We start from the raw sequence: 24,884 nt of genomic DNA on the forward strand, positions 1-24,884 counted from the left end.
CATTAAATATAAGTTGCGGCAGATTTATATAAGATTAACTATTTGTGTCGTGTGTGTGTGTGTGTGTGTGTGTGTGTGTGTGTGTGTGTGTGTGTGTGTGTGACAGAGAGGGATGCAGTGATTACGGTTCACACAGCTCCACTACACAAACAACATAAATCACCCCCCACACACTACTTAAGTTGGCCCCAATTAGTTGTGTCCTTGAAATGAAACATGGGATCCTCAAAGCCACATTTGTTGTTTGTGGTTGTTTGTGCAGCTCATTAAAAAGTAAGCAAACCCACTGAAGAGCAGAGGGGAGCATCTGGATGAACTCCACAACCAGCAGCAGGGATATGGAGCTCTGGCCACTGCGACGGCCCACTTCACACCCCCACCATGTCCATCACCTCCCCCAATTCCACCACCTCAGACTTCAGACCATCCCCACCCTCCACACCCATGGACAGTTCAACCCCCCTCCCCACCACCATCACCAAGGATCAGGTGAGCAGAGAGCTGAGGAGGCTTCGTCCAAGGAAAGCAGCAGGCCCGGACAGAGTGTGTCCAAGGATGCTTAAAGCCTGTTCTGCTGAACTGGGGGAGCCACTCCAGCATGTTTTTAACCTGAGCCTGCAGCTGGGGAGGGTCCCAGTGCTCTGGAAGACTTCATATCTCATCCCGGTTCCCAAAACAAAACACCCCAGGGAGCCGGGTGACTTCAGACCAGTAGCACTGACGTCACACATTATGAAGACCTTCGAACGGCTGCTGCTCCATGTCCTCAGACCCCAGATCCACCACGCACAAGATCCACTGCAGTTTGGATACCAGGAGAAGGTGTGCGTGAAGGATGCCATCCTCTATCTGCTCCAAAGGGCCCACTCTCATCTGGACAAGGAGAGCGTCGCTGTGAGAATCGCGTTTTTGGATTTCTCCAGCGCCTTCAACACCATCCGGCCGCTCCTGCTGAGAGACAACCTGACAGAGATGAGGGTGGACCCACTCCTGGTGACATGGATTACGGACTACCTCACGGAGAGAGACCACAGTACGTCAGACTGGAGGGCTGCACGTCAGACACTGTGGTCAACAAAACCGGAGTACCACAGGGGACTGTGCTCTCTCCCGTCCTCTTCACCTTGTATACATCTGACTCCCAGTATAACTCTGGGCTCTGCCACATGCAGAAATACTCGGACGACACTGCGATAGTTGGCTGTATCAAGGATGGAAGGGGGAGTACAGGAGCCTGGTCGAGGACTTTGTGAGGTGGTGCGGGTCCAACCATCTGCAGCTGAACACCTCCACGACCAAGGAGATGGTGGTGGACTTCAGAAGGAAGAAACCAAATTTCCAACCTGTGTCCATTGAGGGGGTCAATGCGGAGGTGGTCAGGACTTATATATCTGGGGCTGCAGCTGGACGACAAGCTGGACTGGAAAGCAAACATGGACACTCTCCACAGGAAAGGGCAGAGCCGTCTGTACTTCCTGGGCTGGGGTCCTTCAACATCTGCAAAAAACTGCTGCAGATGTTTTACCAGTCTGTGGTGGCCAGCGTCCTCTTTTCTGCTGTGTTTGCTGGGGAGGAAGCAGCAAGAGGAGAGATGCCAGTCGACTGGACAGACTGGCGAGGAGAGCTGGCTCAGTAGTGGGCACAGAGCTGGACTTTCTGGTGACAGTGGCAGAAAGAAGGACCCTGGACAGCAGTCCATACTGGACAATGCCCACCACCCTCTACACAACACCTTCACCAGGCAGAGGAGTGTGTTCAATGGCAGACTGCTGTCCCAGTCCAGCTCCACCAACATACTTAAAAACTCTTTCGTCCCCCTGGCCATCAGACTGTACAACAGCTCTCAGTAAAGGCAGGGAGGACAACAGATAACAGACAATGGACAATTTCTAACAGGTTTTTTGCACATCCATTTGCACTGTTTTACTTACTTCCATTTGCACTGTTCACTGTTTGCACCGCATATTTTGGGCTGACGATAGCGGTCCTACAAGACAGATCAAGTGGTTGTCAAAAACATAAAGATCCATCCTCTGGAAACTATATAAAATTTCCTGTAAATGCAGCTGTACGTATTTGGAATACCTTGTCATGGGATAAATCACTGGTCAAATAAAAGTTCAACCTGATCAGAGCTAGAAGAAAGGTCAGATCATGGAAATCCGGTGCAAGACTGCTTCTGTGTGACGGTCATTGTTTCCAGTCTGATTACCAATTTAAGACAGAGGAATGGTAATCTCTATAAACACATATCTGCATATCAGTGTTACATTTCGGTTAGAAGATAGTCCATTGGTTCCAAGACTGGATTTTGGCCAATGCATTCCGCGTCGTTTACTCTCCAGACGGACTGTTTATGCAATTAAAGCATGCGCAAACGTAATTGGTCAATACTACTTGGACTTCAAACGGAAACCAGAACGCTTCTGATACCAAAATCTTTTCCCTTGCCTTCACATATATGTTTATAGACTTTAAGGTTTACCAAGAGCAACTGCAACCAGGCAAATAATCTTACTGCCAACTAGTGGCAAGTACATTCTCTTCCACATTCTATACACCACCACTGGGTCTGGGTCCAAGTACAACTGACACCCAGTTGTGATCACAGGTGTGGCCACGCATTCAATAAACATATCTTTGGACCCAGAGAGGTAATACTTTCTATATAGTAGTTATACTTACTCTTTTAAGAATCATTGTCTAGGAACCATAAATGAGTTGAATGTACAAACTGATGGATCAGTCTACTACTACCAGGGTAAAAGCACTGATGAGCACCAGGGGAGGAAGGAAAATCAAGGTTTTAGTTATTCTGATAGAATCCACTACTATCACTTGCCAACTCACCCTCAACCCATCTCACTACATGTTGTCATTGCAGCAATCCCCTATCTATTCTTCTTTGTACCCTCCATCCTATCACCACACAGTCTCATCCCTACTGAGTGCTCTGCCTCCTCTTATTGTACCTCTCAGCCGCTCCTTTGTTGACACTATGCCTCTGTCTCCCTCGTTTACCCCAACCAGTGCCACAGGCCTCAGCTGTTGGCCGTTAGTATTCCTGCTGCCAAGTCCTGGGACCACAGGGAGCCCTGGCGGCCACACAATCTCTCTCGCACACACACGCACACACGCACACGCACACACACACACACACACACACACACACACACACAAGCAGCCTTCACCTTCCTCATCTGGCATCCCTCAGGCGAAAGCTGATTCTGTGTTTTGTGTGTGTTTGTCGATAAGCACAGCTCCTGCGACAGACTAATAGGCCAGAGATTTTCATTCTTCCTCATTTGATATTTTGGCCATTATTTTCTCCTTCTCATTTCCCTTACAGTAATGTATTTGCACTAATACAAGGTTTGCATTATTGATGAAGCTGCCAGCTTCCTCCTCCCCCAATCTGTCTGGCCAGAGGGATGAAGGGGCAGAGGAGATAGACGGTAGAGGGGAAGGAAGGTTTGAGGGATTTAGGGAATGGGTGGGTAAATGACTGAGGGGTGGATGGATGGATGGATGGATGGATGGATGGAGTGTACAGAAGGCAGGATTGTCAGTTTGTCTGCCCCCCAGGATGCCAGACAGGCCATGTAGGCAGTGTTTACTGAGCATGGATCCAAGCCATATGGTGCCACTTCAGGAGGGGTTCCTAACACACACACACACACACACACACACACACACACACACACACACACACACACACACACACACACACACACACACACACACACACACACACACACACACACACACACACACACACACACACACACACACACACACACACACACACACTTACTAGGCTTTGGCCAGAATAAATGAGACCATTAATGTGCTAAACAACTTTCGTGGTGATCTGTTCTTTGATTTGATCCGTCTTGCATACAAGTAGACATTCTGGCAATAGATGATAGGTCAAGGAAAGAAAAGGTCAGGGGGTCAACTAGTTGTCAAGATATCATGATCTTGGCCAAAGTGTTGGACAGATGGATCGACAGACCATCCAAAGCTACCCCAATTCTGGGGCCAAAAAGTAAGAATCCCATTATCCTGGGATTAGACTGCACAATATTTCTTGTCTTTTGAGAAAATCTGTGTCTTATAATGTGATCATAGAAGCTGGGATACATGGCAGATGACATGTTTAAACCAACATAATCTGCCAATCACAGCTAGCTTTCCTTCACAACTTGCATGACATACATACAGTGGGTGATTGGGAGGAAGGTGACAGGTCTTCCACCTGTCAGCACCAACATTATTCCTCATGTTTACTGTTGTGCATGGAAGAGGGTTCTGTCCTTCTGTCCTTCTAAAGGCCAACATCACAGAACATGTCAGAGAAGTTGTCAAAGTAGACAAATTGTGACATGCTAATACAACCCCGTCTCACTCCCACGCCATCAAATACTGCCACTTGGTCAGTTGCCCTCTGCTTAAAAACATGATGCTGTAAGCAGAGGTGGGAAGTAACAAAGTATAATTACCTTATTACTGTACTTAAGTAGTTCTAAGGTATCTGTACTTCACTTCAGTATGTATTTTTTTTTTTGTAAAAAATACATAAAAGATGTAACGACGCAACAAGACGAAACAGACAAGAGAGGAAGACTGGACCCTGTTTGAAGTTTCAATTAGCTTCGCACAGAAAAAGCTGGTAGACATTTCAGACATAGGCGGCTGTGGCTCAGAGGCAGAGCGTCGTCCTCAATCGGAAGGTGTGGGTTCGACCCGGCCCGGTGCCACATGTCGAGTATCCTGAGCGACCCCCTTGCTCCGATGCCGGGGGTTGAATGTTAGTTCGTCATGGCTTTACCATCACTGAGTGAATGTGGCACTTTAAAGCCTTTGAGTGGTCAGAAGACTAGAAAGGCGCTATACAAGTACAGGTCCATTTACCATTTACATAGCTGTAGGCAACTTTTCACTTTCACCCATGGTACCTCCCTCCCCTGTGTTGTTAGATCAGGAGGAGGAGGATAAGGGAACAAGTTAGACCATATTTAGGTCCCCGCATTCACATTTGATTGGATACATTTATATAACTACACCCAAGTTAAAGACGAGTCATCAAAAATAAGTTAACGTTTTACAGGAAGAGAAACCAGAAGGATTTTGATCTAAAAATGCTGACCCCTGCTTTAAAAGAACCATTAACACAGGGAGACCGGATTTTCATCTTGTTGTGTCTTTAAAGGGTTAGCCATCATGGTATAAATGGTACTCCGCCTTCATATCAGGACTGAAGCACACCGACAGAGGATATTCAACATTACTTACGGATACACAAAAAAAAGAGCATCAGTGTCTGGCCAACTCACCGAAGTCAGCGAGTTTGAGCTCTCCGGTGTCGCTGATGAGCAGGTTTTGTGGTTTCAGGTCGCGGTGAAGGATGTACCTCTGGTGGATGTAGGACAGGCCTCTCAGTAACTGGAACAGGAACAGCTAGAAAACACAAGTGAACAAAGGGAAAGGACTATTTTTACAGAAGTATATTTATGTAGTATATTATGTACAAACAACATGGTGAAGACAAAAATGATAAGGAGGGCAGATTTTTGTATCGCACGCTGGCTAATGAATATCAATACTCCTTTAATAACTCTCTTCTCATTTGTCTCTGCCTTCATCTACATATCTCTGTGGCACATTAAACTGAGCAGCTGCTGGCTGCAAAGATGTGTGTAAAAACCTATCCATCATTAAAGTAGGGCTGTGACTTCATTCCAGTCTAAATGAGAACAGGCGTGAGCCCCACATGTTATTTACAAATAGTTCAATGAAATGCTGTCTCTATCACAAAGTCACAAAAACCAAAATCAATAGGGAGCCATCAGCCAGGAAGAACACAGCCATCATTTCCTTCACTTGGACTATTGAACATTGATCAAACAGATGAGATATCACAACGCCCATCTGATTCCACAGCTGCTGCTTTAACCGTAAATTAAACTGTCTACCCCTGATTCAAAATCACCTCTTCCGTACATAAATTGTGGCTTCTGATATCGATTTTGCTTTGTGTCGAATATATGTTACAGGATTGTTTTAGAGAGTGGAAAAGGTGACAGCAGAAATGCTTCGAGGTGTGACAGATTTTGCTGAAATCACATCAAACATACAGAGTTGGGCGGGGCTGCTGCCTCCTTTTCATTTTCTGTGAAGGGCAGCGAATCAATTGCACAGAGAGGCAGGAGACAGGACTGCTGACAACAGGGGGCAGGAAGGCAGTACAGCAAGAAAAAGTTCAAATCAGCTAACCTTAACCCAGAGGGTAAATGCACACATTTGTCCCTCACCAAAAAATATTAGTTTCCAGAACTGACCCTTTTATGGAAGTTAATGATGGATTCTAGCATTGCGGTTCAGCAGTTTTTGGTCCTGTACTGGACATTATAGAGGAGACTAGCTATCATAACTCAATGCGGTATGTCATTGATTACCATGTCACTGACATTTCCCCCGAGTTGTACCATCTATATAGTAAAAAAAACATACATTTTACTAGGGATGTGCTTCTCCATCACTAAGGCCAATGCAATAGGCATTTTGATGCACTGCCAACAATCTGATACAATAAAAGATACATATGAAGCAACTACCAATGAGATAGAACACAATTCCCCATTGTGATGCAGTGCAGTTCATTTGATTCAACACAATGTGATTCAATGTCATACAATGTAAAATAACATGATGCTATGTAATTCAATATGGTACAGAAAGTTTGATTTTATTTCTTGGGTTTAGAGATGAGGAATCAATCTCGATGTACAATTATTGTTCACATTTCTAAATAACAGTAAGTGAAAATAATGTAAATCTTAATTATTATTACAGACCTTACTAATGAAATACATTTTATAGATGTTTAGATATTAGAAAGGATGCATCCTAAGTTCATCCTGAATTGTATCTGATGCACACTTATTGAATCTTGAATTTACACAACATGCTGGAAGTGGAATTTCAAAGCTGCAATAGGATCAATCTTTTTATATGAAAACTAGATCAAATGAGTATGTGAAATGTGAAAGCAGTCACTTGTAGTGATGAACACAAAAAAAAAATCCCCTGAGCTTTACAGAATGTTTTAGCCTCTTTCAGCTCATTGTTTTGGTTTCTAGTCCGCTTGTTTCCAGCTGTAACAGGGGGGTTTTCAGTGAAAAATCTCTGATAAAGCCACAGTTAGTGACTAATGAACACAGAGGGGCATTTAACATCTAAAGAGACCAAAGCTGAGTTAAAAGGAGAGTAAATACTTTCAGAACACAACTCAAAAAAAGTTTGCCAATATTGCCCCTGTCTGCTTTATATGTAAATGGATTTATTTGACACAAAAACTTTATGAGGGAGAGCGCCCGGTTAGCTCAGTCGGTACAGCGGGTGACCCATATACAGAGTTGTTGCAGCGGCCCAGGTTTGAATCCGACCTGCGGCCCTTTGCTGCGTGTCATCCCCTCTCTCTCCACCCACCCTAGCTGTCTCTATCAATAAAGCCAACCAAAGGACAAAAACAAAACTTAAAAAAAAAAAAAAAAAAAAACTTTATGAGGTGATAAAATGTCAATGTTGTGTTGTTGTAAAATGTGTTTACAACTTCTTGCACTGCCCGGAAGTGGCCAAAAAAATTTATGCAGCTTTAACAACAAGTAAATTAAATCTCCCATGAAATGATACCAGTGCTCTTGGTTTCACATCCATTCACACTCTCTTCCAGCTCGGTAGATGTAATCACTGTTGTCGAAAAAATGTCTGTGCAGCTTGGTACAAAAGCAGTTTTGGTCTTTGTAGGTGATATCCCTGTTTGTGACATCTGTACTGGGGTTAATTTAAAGTTATGCATAATCAAGGGCATGGACGCTTTGACTGATAGGTGGGTTCTGTCACAGGTGGCTGTTTTCAGTAACCAGGGTTCATTCAACCTGCCTCTGCTCCACCTCTTTGCCCACTTCTGGATTGGCCGGGAGCCGGCAGAGTCAGGACTGCCAAGATGGTGACAGCCAGAGCCCACCACACTGAGCTTTACAATGGCTCTTCAGAAACCTATGGGTGACATCACAGAGACTATATCCATTTAATCACACAGTCTATGAACAGAACCCAGAGGTTCCAGTTTCTTAGCTCTTGTCTCTTTGTTGAAATCATCTATTTTAACTCTGGTGTGCTTCAGGCTCATGCATGCTCATGAATGAATATTTCACCTGTAAAAACTGCAGATCAGAAACTACAAACCCTAACTTTATGTAATAATTGAAATATTTTAAAGAAAGCAAGACTAAAGACTGGAGGATTTCACTGAAAAATATAATAACAGCAAATTCATTCATAAAAACACTCATGAAAACGCATGAATGCACTTCTGCTGACATATCATATGAATAAAGATTTAATTGTACTTAAATTTACATTTTTACTGCCAATTATCTTACTGCTGAAATTAAACACACTCCTCCACCTGCCTGCGGAGCTCATAAAGCAAACTGCATCCACAAAATAAATTTAGTTTTTAATATGTGCATACTGCATGAAGTGCTGCTGGCACTATGAGCTTTCAAAAATGAATATCAACAAAATTCTAATATGTACCTGAGGTTGGAGCTACATTAAACTTGTTTTTGTTTGCCGTGGCAGATGTGGCAGCTCTTCACCCCCCCATCCCAAGACGTGTCAATCAACAAATAATGAGGTGTGCACGATCCAGCATTCAATTTTATTCCAATCCTAGCATTCCCCTCTCATTTCACTCCTCTCACTGATACTATAGTCTCGGCCAATTAAGCTGATTGAAGCACCGTGGAGTCCAATCAGGGACGGGCTCTGTCTGGCATCTGGAGTCACCGGGTCAACAGTTTACTATTCCAGCACTCAGTGGGTGAGAGATGAACTGCGGTGCGGCAAATTAGCATGGGAAATGTGTGTTTACTCATGTATATCAAAACACACTTCTGAAAAGCCCTCGCCTTGTTAGGGGTGCAACTGCACGCTGATAAAGAGAGAGAAAAATCACACTTTTTGTTCTCTTCAGTCAGCTCTTCAATTCAAACATCAAAACCTTCCTCTAAAGAAGCTTTCTGTTTGGCTTCGCCTGAAACGGCTCAGTTCCATTTGCATTCCGGTATTTGATGAAAAGTGAAGTGCTGAGAGCAGTTTGTGGAGGCTATTCAGACTGTTTTGACAATAATAATACTCTAAACTGTTCTCAAGATGGCCAATTTTAGAGTTAAATTATGTAGGTCCAGTCAACAACTGGCCATATTTATACCCATGCACACTTGAAATGAAAAGTTGGTAGATGTCTCCGTTCTTCTTCTTACAAGTCAAACAGGCTCAGCATGGTTGCGGGTGAACATTTGGCTTGTTGGCACAGACATCTGCTTACCAGACGAGCTCACCCAACTATAATAAGTGACTATGAGACGTCCATCTGGGTGAATGTATTGAAAGGAACCCTGCAGTTAAAGGTGTGACCGCACATATTAACCATAGAGCGAGCAGGAAAATAAACACACAAGAAATAGCAGGTGACAAAAAGTACCTAAAGGAGAGGTGACGGTGTAAAATAAAATATATAGAAGCAACAAAAGGAGTGGCCCTTTTTTTACTTTCAGCAATTGCCTCCTCCAACAAATGATGGTCGCCTGTGTGAATATGGATGCGATTCATTCTAAGGCCCTGTTTACACCACAATGGTTGTGCTGGAAATGGAAAGGTTTGTCCGTTGTGTTTTTAAAAAGTGTAGTATGCATGCCAGGCCAGTAGATGGTGGTGAACAGGAAGATGGCGAATGCAAGCTCAAAAACAGATCATTTTGTCTGGACTGACAATAAAGTAGGGTTGTTACTCAGAGCGATCCCAGACTATAAGGCCTTAACATTTCAAGAACAATACTGATTGGGAATCATGTCAGTCAAAATACATGGATACTGTGGAGGCATGGCACAAAAATCCCAGTAAAAAAAGTGAAAAGCACATCCAGACCAGGACCGAGTACAGTCTCCGATGCAGCCAAGGAATAAAGTACAGAGATGGTTTTATTGCCGGTTTTTGCTCCTTTCCCCCCGGGGCTAAGTGGACTAGCGTTAGCTGCACAAGCTAACTAGCTAACAGCATCCAACATTACTGTTGGCGACAGTTAGCTTCTTTTAGCAACGAGTTCATCTTGAAACTGTAAATCACCTCTGCCAGAAACACAAGCTCTGGTAGCTAGCCATGCTGTTGCTAGCTTGCTAACTAATGAATCTTCGCTCTGTGTCGCTTAAAGTGAAGATTGATGAACGGGTGAATGGCATGATATTATTGGTTGAAATTGGTTAGTTCATGCTTCGGAAGCATGCGTCGCATAGGGGTACAATATAACTGAAGATGCAATCTTAAAAGGTAAAAAACCAAACATTTTTAAAAACTTTACGTAAAGCTCATGAGACGTTTGTCTGATGCCAGTAAATACTATAGTTCCCACTAACATAATTCACTCTTGCTATGGAGAGGACTCTGGAAAACATTGCTGCACTTTCCACACCTCCTCTTTGTATCACAGCTTTTCTGTTAGAAAAAGACAAAGACGAGATAACTCTGGCGACAGCCTTGACAAAGCTTGTCCCGAGCACCTCGACTGTTCTCACAGTCTGATTAGTAATCCATGAAGAGTAAACTGACTCATATGTAAAATCAGTGCAATCATTAGCTGTCATTAGCTATATAGCAACAGAGTTTGAAGCTCAGTGATTGGATGTTTCCTGCTGCAATGCGCTCCGGTACTTGGCTTCCCTCCCAAAGTTGTTAAGTATACAGTCTTGTGCCTTTGAATTTTTGTACTTTTTAATTTTTTCAATGCAGTGTCTCATTGTTTGTACTATACCAGGATAATTTAATGCCAGTCTAATTGTTGGAAGTACTCCAATGGCTGCCTTTCCTCACCCACAGGAAGAAAAGAACCCCGTTCACCTGAGGTTTCACTGAAATGCTGCTAAATAGCTGAATACACATTGGAAAACAGAATGTTCTTTCATTGAATAGAAAAAACCCTAAAGTATGTTTGTGTGTGTGTGTGTGTGTGTGTGTGTGTGTGAGTGAGTGAGAGAGAGAGAGAGAGAGAGAGAGAGAGAGAGAGAGAGAGAGAGAGGTCTAACCATGATATATTATTAGTTAAAAACTGCAGGAGAGAAACAAGCTGCGTGATCGTAGTTAAATCAGCCATTAACATAATCTATCACCTGAGGAGTGACCCTAGTACATGAACAACAATCCATCATCAGCACTCCAATAAACACACTGCCACCTCTCTAATGATGAAATACTTATTGCTATCACACCCAAGGCAAGCAAAACTCTCGTTCAAAATCAAAATTGGATCTGCTCACTGTTATCTGTCCTTAGAATGAAGTGGAATTTGGTTCTTTTGTCTTATATTCAATGTGCAGCAAAGCATGAGGCAATGTATCAAAGTGACAGCACCACACTGGGGCTCATATAGTTTCACTCTAGATCTATACATGTATGTTGTTCTGTGTTTCCTTTATCAGAACCTTATCAGTAATGTAAATCCACTGGAAAACACAAGTGTGCTCAGTAAACCTAATGCTACTTTGTATATTAGATTTTGATATTTAATGTGTACAATAAAGTGTGACATTATCCTGATGACCTACTAGTGTACATCAAATCTAAATCTGGCCATTTAACAAACATATTTGGCCCCCAAATCAAAACGTCTACATGATTTACATAGCATTAAGCAGGCCACTGTGGATAACCAATGAAATACATCTCCAGTCTTGTAGTGCAAAAATTTGAGTAATTTGAGTATTAACATATGCTGCTTCAACTCCAAATTTAAGCACACTGACTAATGGGAATGGCATCGTAATGCAGCCTGTTTTATAAATCTTTTATTCTTGAAAGAAATTAAATGTGAAAAAATAAAATACCCTAATAAACACCGACTGAGAACATACAGTGGACCCCCCCCCCACTAGTCTATATAAACATATATATGCATATGAATGCGGAATCTGTAGGCAAGGGAACAAGATTTGGGTTTTTCGAAGCGTTGTGAGTAGAATTGACCGATCAAGTTTGAGCAGGTTTTGATTGCAACAGTTTGTGTGGAGAGCAGAAAAGGTGGAACGCATCGGCTGAAATGCAATCTAGGCACCCATTGGCTATCATTTGCCAACAAGTTAGCTTTTTACAAAATGTATCTGCATTCATATGCAGATATTTGTTTATTAGCAGATAGCAGAAAATGTGTATTTCTTGCATACTAAGTTCCTAATTGGACTGCAGAGGAAGTCTTGGCTCGGATTACCACTAGCTATACTGGAAGCCCAGAAACACTGGCCATTTCCCCCAGAGGCTAAATTGTTGTCAAACGTTAGCTGATGGGTTCCAAAAAAATGCTGAAAAAAAAACTATTGGAAAAACTATTGGGTTAAGGTAATTGCAATAATGCTGTCATCATTATAAAGAAAACACTGCGGGGAAACCAATGTCAGAGTGTTCCCAACCATCCGCTTAGAGGAACACCCTGCTATGCTAACAACAGAACGCTAATTCCACTTCTGCCTCTCAGAAATAACTGCACAGCCACAAGAGTCATTTTATGCATTTGAAACAAAAGCCAACTTAAGTCTTTTTGTATCTTGAACAACCTGCTGACAAGACCAATAGACCGATCAACATTGCCAACAGACCGGATGACATCACCATCCAATTTGGCCGGGTGAAATGTAAATGCTCTATGTTGTATGAGCTCAAACTGCATGAATAATGAATTTAAATCCAGACCATCATAGTACGGATGAATTCAACACTGACAAGGACTCAAAACACAAACCTTTGGATTCATTGACAAAGCAGTGTTTTGCTGAAATTAGTAAAAGTGGTGAAATCAGCGAGGGAGAGCTAAAACGAAGCAGTGTTAAATGGAGTGAGAAGGGTCTACCATCTGCCAGCAGGCATGGAAAGAGCCCTAATCTTTTCCACTAAGCATCTGTACAGTGTTGTCCTTAATGGGCTGAATCAAGAGACAGCATCAACCTGCACTATGGCACTGGCCACACAGGACTATAAAGTCCCAGATATACCCATAATTTTCTTTGGCTTATGTTTTAATGAGGAGCTGTGTTGTACTGCAGGGCCTCTGTGTGCAAATATAGGACTAGTGAAACACCACTACACAGACCATAAAACGTCACAGACCAATCGTCTTTGATGTCATTTAAACATTTCTTTAGGGATGTTTTAAAGTCTGAATTGGTTTCCTGGTTGTTGACATATTGGCACTCTCTGAAGCCGCAAAATCTATTTTTGGTTGAAGACAACGGCTTGATGCAGTGGGGAAGAGGAAGGCGTAACCACCACAGCTGACTGTTATAGGGTGAGAGACCTGTCAATCAATCAAAACATACTAGAATACATTCTATAAACCACTAGTAAAACAACTAAACTGAAGCAGTCAATCTAAATATGGTGCTTCTTCTTCCTCTGACTTCATGAGACTTTTATTGTAGCAAACGTCAGTGTCTCTACCATTGTTTCATGAATGCTAATTCCCATTTGTGAGCGCAAGAGCAAGAACAGAACTACATGCACAACTCAGCTCATTAAATCAGGAATTTCTGAGTTAACCACCAGGATGTTGCACTGCAGCCAATAAACTGGTAAACAGCAGTGGTAACCTCAGACATGTTCCATTATAGCCTGCTTTACAAGTTGTGACGTTTCACCAGATGAACAAATGGCAGAATATGGTACACAGGTCCATTTAATTTGCATGTCCCCAATATGGCAAGTGTTAAAGCAGTGATTGAGTGATAAACCTTTTTGATTTGTGACCCATTAAAGTAAAAACGTATCTATTTATCACGCCTCTTCACATTTTGCTTAATATGTCTATGGGTTTTGACACAAAACGTAAAAACCATCCAGATTTCACAAGGACAATGCCAAGACTGAGGAAAATTCAGGAAAAAATTACTATAATGTTCTGTCTACAATGTCAACTACATGGTTAGTTGATGAGTCTTAGTCGACCCACTTTTCATTAGTGTTAAACACTAACTGCTCCTTGTCACCAGAAGAAAAGTATGACCTTTTTTCTTGTAACATAGCACATCTGCATATGCTGCATAACTGCACTAGCTGCTGCGACTAGGTAGTTAGCGGCCCTATTAACTGACTGTACTCCGACTGCAAGCTCAAACTACCGGGAGAAGTTGGTTTACACCGCTAGCACTGGAGCGGGACTGGAATAAGGATCATAGCCAAAATGGGTAGGGCGGGCAACAGAGCTGCACTCAACGGGGTCCCAGTGACCACGCCCAAGACCGGACAAAGCCTCTGACACCACTGGAGGCCAGGTGATTTACAGTGGCTCCAGCCAGGATTCTGGTACCACGAAGACATAGCGAGTTCAGGCAGGGACAGGAGAGGCGTGACGCAGGAGAGAATGAAACACCTGGTAAATGCAACAATTTTAAAGTTAGGAAGGGCTGACTGAACACAGCATAACACAGCAACAATGTATCTGGTTTAAAATGTGGTTTTGAAATTAGAGGGACACCTGATATAGCTTTTTAAACAGCTTTTGTGAATGCTCACTTGCTGACATACTGTATGTAGTGCCCCTGACGTGTGTTGAAGTGCAGCCAAGACTGTTGAACATAATCCAAAGTAATATTACAAACATGATCCCATCATGCCATCCTCCTGCTCTCAAACTACAATGGTTCTAAAAGCTTCTAAGGGGATGTGCCCGGGAACTTTAGGACAATGTAATGTAATTTGGAACAAATATTCCTAAAAATTGTACACACAGCAGCAGTGTTAACAAAAAGCAGCTCCTGCACACTGTCAGCACATGCAAATGTATTGAATAGCTACATTTTCCTAAAGCAACAGCATGTTAATGTCAGATAAAGGTCAATGAGGAAAAGTGTAACAATTACCACAAGTGCTGACAAAGTGAGAGAGCACACTTTTGTACTAATTATAGAAAAAACAGGCAGTGTTCAATTAATCCACTAATTGCCAGAGTAACCAAGAGAGAATTTTAGTCTACTAAAGTCTACAGGGAAAATCATATTCAACATACACCATGGATAGTATACTGTATATATGAAGTTTCCATTGAAGAATAATATTTACATACTGTTTGAACTAAACAGTGTGTTTAGTTAAACTTGAGTGATAAACCTTTTCAATATATGAGTATCCGGTACAGATAATGTACTTCTTACGAGACCGAGTATCAAACAATTAAAATGTGTCAGTATCCGTACTTATAAATATAAATATATGTATATATATATATACACATACACAAAAAACATACCACCAACCACCATAAATAGTTCTCTTAGTAGTTCAATTAAAATCATTGCTCTAAAGCTCAATTCTTTAAATAGTTTCCTAATAAATTTAGATAAAAGATATAAATAACATCCGATCCACCGATGTAAATTTCAGGCTTAAATGAACAACTTCCTGCTCACTTTGGGTTTAAGCCCCACCCATGTCTAGGTTAAGCCCCGCTTAATCAGAGATACAAATACTGACGATTTAGTTGCTTGAACAGATACAAGACCTGTAAAACAATAATGTAAAATACATCACAACACAATCTTATGAAGTGAAAATGATTTGGACCTGATCAACATGGGTCTTCAGCCATGACCCCATGGGGGCGCACCAAATTATTGTTTGATAATATAGAATAAAAAAATTAATTAATATATAAAAATTAATATATAAAACTGTCAATTTTCATAGCTTATTATTGTATGCACGATAACAGTGCATGTTTATACATGGCACTAATATGCCGCCCTACACATTATTGTAGACCCAGTTTTAATATGTAACAATGTATATACACCGATCAGCCATAACATTATGACCACCTGGATGACCTGCCCTTGATATTGACATGACACTGATGACTAATGAGCTATCAGTAGCCTCCTCTGTAATGCAATTGAAAGAGCAAATGCTGGCTGTTATTTGGCTTGTAGACATGGTTTGTGGGTGTCGGTTTCCCATTGATCTATGGAGATGTCACTGAGACACGGCCCTTCAGCTGACTGCATATAATCTAATAAGGAGAGCACTTCAGCAGCAGTCTGGATGAGGTCATACTCGCTGTGTTCAATTACAGCGGCGCTGCTAACAAACTGCAGTCAAGTACTGTACATGGGGCGAGAAAAGTTAATGGTGCTGAGCAACAAGATAGTTTCCAATAGATTTTAGCGTGGATCATCCAGTTCAAGCAGAAACTCCAGTACATTTTAAACACCAGGAACACACACACAGACCCACACACACAGCTCTCTGGTTCTTGACCAATAATTACATTAGCAGTGAGCGTCTGAGTGTGTGTCTCTAAATGTTAATTTGATCTAGCGCCAGTGGAGGCACTAATAGCTTTTATGTTGCTGATTAGTAAATAAGAGGATGGTTGAGTGACTGCACTTCCTCCCAGTCAGTCATAAAACACACTAATAACAGACATTAACCCCCTTTATGGCGCTTATGTTCAGGTCAGAATTAAATCGTTGCTGAGTTCACGTCACTGAAAAACCCATAAACTTTGTTCTTTCAGTGTGGCATTTGATCATACCCTCCACGTTGATGATTTGTGCTTTTTAAAATGAAATGACATTTTGGAAAATACTGTATTCACTTTCTTTCTGAGTGAAGGGAGAAGATTGATAGCAATCTCCTGTCTGTGTGTTGAAGGTCCAGTGTGTTAAATTTAGGATCTATTGGCCATTGTAGTTTCTCCTACATGCTTGGAACAGGGGGATGACGCGAAGGGGTTGTAATCTGCAACTTCACACTGGTCCGATTTAGTGGCATCTAGCGGTATAGTGACTGATTGCAACGCCCTCGCCTCACCCTCCCAGAGAAAACTCTGGTGGCCACAAAACTCACAGAAAAGGCCCCATTTAGAGCCAGTGTTTGATTTGTCCATTCTGGGGTACTGTAGAAACATGGCAGTTCAACGTGGAGGACCTGCTCCCTCTGTCATTCTAAGGTAACAACGATTCTTATTTTCAGGTGATACACTAATGAACACAAGCATATTCAATTCCTGTCAATACTTCATCCTAATTGTTACACATTGGACCTTTAAAGTACAGAGCTGGACTCAGGATGTGGTTAATATGATGGCCGAGAGGTATCAGCAAATTCCAAAAGCCGCAACACACCGGAAAAAGTCACAACACAAATACAAAGTCACAACACAACGGACGTGAGTGACAATGGATGTTGACAACGAACTGTTGCGGACTGTGTGGAAGGGGAAAGCTGTTGATCGTTACCATGGTAACTGAAACTTTTGTATTTGAGTTGTGGCTTTTTCCGCTGTGTTGCGACTATTCCGTTGTGTTGTGGCTTCTTCCATTGTGTTGTGGCTTGAATGAAGGAATGAAAGTGAATTGCGTGAAGATGTCAGCAATCACTGGTTGTTGAGCTGATGGTGGCTGGTTGGAACATTGCAAACAATAAGAAAAATACAGAATATCACTTATCATTTAAAGTTATGAACATCCTAAACCAAGCTTGAATTAGCTAAATTAGTTTCTTCGTCCTGGTTCATCCCCATTCAAATCTTTTCACAGCAAGCCCTGCTTTTCTGAGCCTTCTTTATGAAACACCCCTTTAAGACAAAAAATCTGAGCTTGAGCTGCTTTTGAAATGTATTTGGTTTGCAGGTGAGGACTGCATGTAGAACACAGCCTGAGTTTCTGCTCTCAGTTGCTCATCCTCTCATCCACTTCACTTTGATCATAATTGGCCTGATGAAAATAAGGACTGCAGCGAGAAACTGTAATTACGAGTAATCACAGCACGAACTGATATCTGAGCATATGTGATGTCATTTACATTATATGGTACAGTAAACTAGATATCACGTACAATTCAATGCGCACTTCAAGCAATTTTAGAGATAACTAAAAGCTCCAACATTTATGGTTAGCTATACCCTTTACTAAACAATACATGCCATTGTCATTCCGATGGATCATTACAACCATCGTATTCATGCTGGGTAGTACCAGTGCAGCCTTTATTACATATCTGCACAAGAACAAAGCCACTAGCCCTATCAACAGATTAGAATTCACAACTCAGGCGCCTCACCAATAAGTAACAAAGTCAGCGGGAGCCAAGCAACACCTCGCTCTGCTCTCTCAGAATAATCCTAAATTATTCATGTGAATCTCAATGAGGCTGCTGCCAGCAGGAAAAACACATATTACTTATGTAAATCCTTAGTGGCAAAAGGTACGAGCTGTGTTACATAACACATGTAGCCTGAACTGTCACCTTCTTGTATGACAGAACATCCCAACACCCCCACCGACACCAGCACTACATGGCCTCATTCACTCCACCATCATTTTATTCTACCTTTCACCAACAGGAAAAACATCCTGTCATGTTAGAGGGGAGAGGAATGGTCTATCATAATATCGACCAGCTTTACCAACAGTCTCACAAAAGGTTTTTGTCCCCAATGTCAGGGACATAGAATAGAGTTGAGAGAATGGCAACAGCAAAATAAGAAATATTATTCTTCATGGTTTGAGCTGCAGTTAAGCTTGATGTTGATATCAATCAATGTTATGGTTGATCTGTGTTCTATACTGTGCATCGGTGTATGAATGAGTATGAATGTGTTAGTTTCTGTTCGATGGGCTTTACCACCACTGAGTGAATGTGTGTGAAAGGGTGAATGTGGCATGTAGTGTAAAAGCGCTTTGAGTGGTCGGAAGACTAGAAAGGCGCTATACAAGTACAGGTCCATTTACAATTTCTTGTTACTTCTCCTCTATTGCTATCTAATAAAGACATAAAGGCCCCAAAATAAAACATAAAAAGGTGAAGAATTCATAACGTGGAATGCTGTTGTTAGCACTCTTGCCAAGCTAGCTCCTGCAATTAATGCTTACAGTGCTGCCTTCATTATTTTGTGTCCTGCTTGCTTTTCACTACACCGTGCTGCTATATCTTTTACAGGCAAAGTCCAGCGAATGCTCATATTATTGTTATTGAGGCTAGCACTTTCTTTCTGGTTGCTGCTCTGGTTTGTTAGAAGAGTTTTGTTTCCTCATGGATTGATAAAAAACAATGCACTGTCTGTATCTTGTCATCCAGCTGTGTGTCCATGGTAGCAAAATCTCTCCTGTTTAAGACAATGTGTTCATTAAACTAAATGTCTTGTGACCACCATCATTATACTGTACCTTCACATTGTCTGGATAGAGGCCCCCGGGGTGTTTGTCCATGTATTGGCACAGGTCTGTGTGCTGTAAAATAAAAGCAAAAGAGCACACAGTGAACACAGTAACATAAGAAAGTCTTAAAACTTGTGACCAGTTATGAATGAGCCTGAGAATCTAAGAACAGGACGTCGTGGTGGTTGGATGTCAGTACTATTAAATGTGAGGCAGAATAGACCATCATTAGACATCTGTAAATATTAGTGGAAATGGGATACAATCAACCTGAGAAATCTGGTTTATGTTATAGTAGTGTTTACCATGTGAGACGTGAGGTGATTTGTTTGAAAGCTGAGCTTCTCCGTCAGAAAGCCACCATAGACTGACTCATACATGCATGCAGTGTTCCACCGGCCTGCCCTCCACCTCTGTGTTTTGCTAGCAGATTGAGGGTGGAGGAGGCAGTGGCTCTGAAATCCCACTGATGTTTACAATCTCAACAATCTCCCCCGGCTGCCCCCACCAGCAGAGCCTCCTCTGCTGAATAATTCAGATGTATGCTCCAGCATGGACATGCCATCTCACCCTTTCTCCTTCATATCTCAGTAATACATTTCATTGTCTCTCCCCCCCTTGCTTCACTGCCCCCCTCTTCCTATGTATGTCACCCTCTCCCTGTCAATCATCATTTGCTTGGAGAGGAGAACGATGAGCTGATTTTTCCAGGTGAAAAGCCCTCTGTATGTAAAACAGCATTAAAGCTTGGAACACATGATGATGGATCAATGTGAAGGAGTAGTCCGACGCATTTGTAAAGCTTGGAATTTAACAAATTAATTCAAACATATAACCATTATTCAAAAGGATACATATATAAAGTGATTCCTCATATTTAAAAGGACAGTGTTGCATCACAATTAAAAGATTAGCTAATTTTAAGATATGAATAATCTGGTAGGGGAGGGTTAACTGACCTCCGTGTTTTAACTCAGGACAGCAAACTGATGTGTGCTCTCAAAGGAACTCCACTCACGTCTCACCAAACCTCCTCCACAAAGCTAAACCTTTGACATGTGTTGTATCTACCAACAGGGGGCATTGCGCTGTTTTCAGTCTCATTAAATGCAGAAGTGATGGAAAGCTGAGTAAGCTTGTTCTGGTGGAGAGATTTGGCCTCGCTCAGCATTTTAAGATCAAACATTGACTCAAACATTGACCTGAATATCAATGTGACCATCAAAAATAATCATCAGTTGGTACATATGCAAAGGGTTAACAGAGGATTTGGTCTGTAGTTTCTGTACAGAGAGCTGAGGTGAGAACTTTTTTTCTAGTAGTACAATATTTACAATGTGGAAGCCGAGCTGAGCAGCATTTAAAGATTTTCTGCTCCTAGGGCTGGGCAATAATTCAGTATTACTGCTCTGACTTCCAGTGGTTTGGACAGGATCTGGAAAGGGATAAACACAGAAGTTCATGTGCAGTTTCCACAACAGCAGCACTTTAAAAGGTTGTAACATTTCAAAAATGTTATGCCTCTTTCATGCTGATTTGGTTTCTGGTGTCATTACCACAGATTATAGATGAACATGGATGCAGAGATTGTGATGTCATTCAAATTGAAACTTCTGTCAGCGTACCCAGCTCGCCATGGTCTTGGCAGTTATGGGAGGTGGTAGGTGGTGGTGGTAAGAGACTTTCATCAGATACATTAAGGGTGACAAGGATCACATGACTGGTGAAGTACACTAAAGATGGCAGATTTTAAAGCTGGAGCTCAGGACATTTTACATATAAATGTACATCTGTTACATTTAAGCAAGCACAATATACAGGGGTCTGTGGCGACACTGGCGCACCAGTAGTGATGCCTTTTATGTCAGCCAGCAAGAATTGGTTTGCCAGAGCTGAAGGGGGGAGTAACCATAGCGACAGGGTATGTATGTCAGAGGCATATCTCATAGTACAAGTCGACAGTGTATTACTCTCACTGTCAAAAGGGGGAGAAAAAAGTTCCACACTGCAGGTTTAAGAACTACAAATATAAAGATCTTTATTTTTTGTTTACTTAGCAAACAATTAAAGTAGTTAGTGGCTTGCCACTGCCTTAGACTAACTAACTCATCAAATCCCAGTAGTTTCACATTCCTTTTCAAGGATATATTAGTTGGCCTCTAGTTACCACTTAGTAAGTGGTAAGGTTGTATGAGTGTGTGTATGAGGTTAGTATTATAGGTAATAGTATTATTATGTCTATTTCTGGTTAAACAAAAGGTCTATCTCTGTAGGGATCATTTCCATGTTGACAGACACTTAAAATAGTCAGTGGCAAAAATAAGCACTTTTAGTGGACGTATTTGTTATGGGCGCAATTGTCCCTCAGGATCAACCATTGCAACAAATATTTGGGCATCCAACTCTGTGAATTAAGGGTTTTTGAAGTGCGATAAACTTAACTGAGGATCATCGCTAAATTGTGCTTAAAATATCACATACTTATCAAAATGCAAATATCCCTTGAAGTTACCTTGATTAGCTCCAGTATTGACCTTGCAGACCAGCAGAGGACATCTCTAACCCTATGGTTTAACCCTATGGTTTAACCCTATGGTTTAACCCTATGCTTTAACCCTATGCTTTGCTGTCATTAGTGTCCTCAGTACTTTACAGGGCAGTTGTGGAAATGTACTAAAACAGTGACCTTCCAATAAAATGGCCGCCTGGCTTCCTGTTCTGGGCACAGACAGACCAGCCTCTGGTGCTTCTGGCTGCCATCCTATGGCAAGAGTGGAAAAAGCCCAGGCTGCTTTAACATTCTTCAAGTGCCCTATAAACAAGAGTATGCCAATCCAAATATCCACAGCTCATGTTTCTGTGGGAAAGTATTAAAAGTATTAAAAACCAAAACTCAGTCAGTGAGCAGACGCCGAGGTCACAAGACACATAGACGAGCGCTGACCTCCCTGCCCTTTGAACCTTCAGGTTCTTTTCCTTTTCAACAAACAGTAAAAACAGATTCTCAACCTAATTTCAGACCGCTACAGTGGGTGATCTCAGCGTGTGCAGCCTCACCACATATTCGAAGACCAGGGTCAGGGTTTCCTTGGTGTGGATGATGTCATGGAGGAGCACGATGTTGGCATGCTTCAGGCCTTTCAGAAGAGATGCTGCAGATACAGAACAGACAGACAGAGAGTTAATGGGAAGCACATACTGAGATACCAGAGGAATTGCTAGATCTATCCCTTCATTAGCTGCATCATTAGAACGCAGTGCAGGCCCTCCACAAACCTCACTACATACATACAGGGGATTAGGAAAAGATTAAAACCAAAAAAATAAAATACAGGGTGGATTTACTGCTCCAAGTTCTCACACTCATTTGTCAACACATTTATGATGTAACAGACATTGTTAATAAGTAAAGCAGCAAGATGATGTTCTGGTGATCTAATTGCCCATTACTTTACTGGCAAAGCTTCTCGCAGAGTCTTACTGAGGAGGTTGGGTGTGATCAGCACATTCTGGGACAGACTTGTTCAGACTTTCACATGCGATTTGCTTTGAGTACAATCTGGGAGGATTGTGCAAATAACGAGATATTAAAAAAAAAGACCAATCCATTATGCAGTCATTAAAGGTTTACAGAATTTGCAAGGGTCAGTTTTGTGTGGGAAAATTCTACTGCTCTGAAAACCTGGTTCATCTGATGATGGATGACAAATGATAAAATGTGACAGTGACAGGCAATGACAGTGTTGCTAGGTATGCTATCCTGCTGTCCCAGAATGCTCTATGATTATGATGATTATAATGGTTTTTAAGCTGCCATTTTAAGGTAACATAGTTACATGTTTCATTCATTCCATAGAAGTTCATTGAAAGGTTTTTCTCAGAACTTTCAAAAAATCCTTGTTATGACACTGGTGGCTGTTAGGTGAACTACAGTTGGAATATATAATGAATGTTCATTGATTGATTGATCCATTCGAATTAGACAAAGTGCATGTATACACCGGCTTTTGTGTTACAAACTACATATATATTATTTTTACCATAGATTTCTGTTGAGGTTTTTACTCTGGCCTTACTTAATGTTTTGGAGTGTTATTTCATTACTTAACATTTCAATTTCAGCATCACCATAAGGATTAATATAAAATATCCCACCACTTTTTGCCCACAGTGGCAATGTTCAGCTCTCTGAAGCCACGATATTTCTTCAGAGTTTCAGAGGTGTGATTATACTTGAGCAACAAACTGCAAAGCTTTCTCCGGTAATCACAGCAACAAAATTACAGACAAACAAACAGCTGAGAGAAAAACCCGTCTGGCCACAGTCGGGCAATACAGGGAATAGTTTCATTAGGATAGAATGTGAGAGCGGCATAACAAGTGTCGTTTTTATTATGAGACATAAATGGGATTTTCAGACGGTTACCAATGTGATTAATTTAGCAAACACTAAGTTCTTTTCCAAGGACACGGAGGGGGGGGACAAACCCTCAGAGAACTGGCAAGTGATGGAACCTCATGAATACATTCATCCTGTATGAGTACCTAAAGGTTGTTAAAAAAATCAGACAAGGCAGGACTCCTCTCAGTGAGCAGGAGGTTAGCACTACAGATACCTCAAAGATCCTGTCACCGTTTGAAGATCCAGCCCCCTCCCTCGCTCACCTACACCCGCCTCATCTCTAGTAATGAGCATGACTGTGTGCAGTTTTAATAAGCATGGGCACACACACACACACACACACACACACACACACACACACACACACACACACACACACACACACACACACACACACACACACACACACACACACACACACACACACACACACACACACACACACACACACTCCTCTCCTCTGGATATATTACTTTATTCAGCAGCAGTCTGTAATGCTGCTCACATACCAGCGCTGGGAGCTCCCTGCTCAGTAATTGCTGAATTAGTTCAATTTCAAAGTGCCTTTCTGATACGCTCACAGGGAGAGTTTGGACTCTGTGTGTGTGTGTGTGTGTGTGTGTGTGTGTGTGTGTGTGTGTGTGTGTGTGGTTCTCACTTTATCAGGCCTCGGTCATACACAGATCAAACAGACAGAATCGGTTTCTCATCTGAATTCAATAGCCAGTTGTGTGTGTGAAGGTGAGTGTTTCAGTAAACTGAAGAACTTCAAGTGCTTCACACACACAACTGACAGGACGACCCAAGGCAGGACATGCTCTGTGCTGCACGACAACTGGCAAGTCACAGGATGTCAGACAAATCAACATAATCATTTAAGTTCCATATAGTTTGTCCATACATTACAGAGTCTATTTAAGTACTGGAGCAAATATTGAGTTAATTACTAACCTTACTATAAATAATGGCTTTTCCCTTCACATGTTCAACTGTGACATGAATTTAAGAATTTTATATAATATAATTTTATATATATATATTATTTTCAACACAGTCTATAGTCCTTTCTTAATATAGTGTATCTCAGTCTCAGTGTCATGAGAACAGGAGGACACAGCATGCTCAATTTGAAGATGTGACAACATTCTTCTTGCTGATATCACCAGCTGCACTCAGTAGTTTGCTCCTTTTTGTTTTGTTTTGAACATAATACAACAGTG

At 41.7% G+C, this 24,884-nt stretch overlaps 1 protein-coding gene across 4 annotated transcripts in view; it reads right to left on the bottom strand.

Annotated features, from left to right (window-relative positions):
* Nucleotides 1-24,884, bottom strand: part of cdk14 (cyclin-dependent kinase 14) — a 207,339-nt gene that overhangs the window by 110,379 nt on the left and 72,076 nt on the right. For all 4 annotated transcript variants that reach the window (XM_051407317.1, XM_051407316.1, XM_051407318.1 and 1 more), the window contains 3 exons: nt 22,320-22,414; nt 19,272-19,334; nt 5,337-5,460 (listed from right to left, as the gene is read on the bottom strand). In XM_051407317.1, coding sequence (XP_051263277.1) covers nt 5,337-5,460; nt 19,272-19,334; nt 22,320-22,414 — 282 coding nt within the window. The remainder of the gene's footprint in view (nt 1-5,336; nt 5,461-19,271; nt 19,335-22,319; nt 22,415-24,884) is intronic.

The sequence above is a fragment of the Dicentrarchus labrax genome, unplaced genomic scaffold (genome assembly GCF_905237075.1).
Source record: "Dicentrarchus labrax unplaced genomic scaffold, dlabrax2021, whole genome shotgun sequence".
Lineage (NCBI taxonomy): Eukaryota > Metazoa > Chordata > Actinopteri > Moronidae > Dicentrarchus > Dicentrarchus labrax.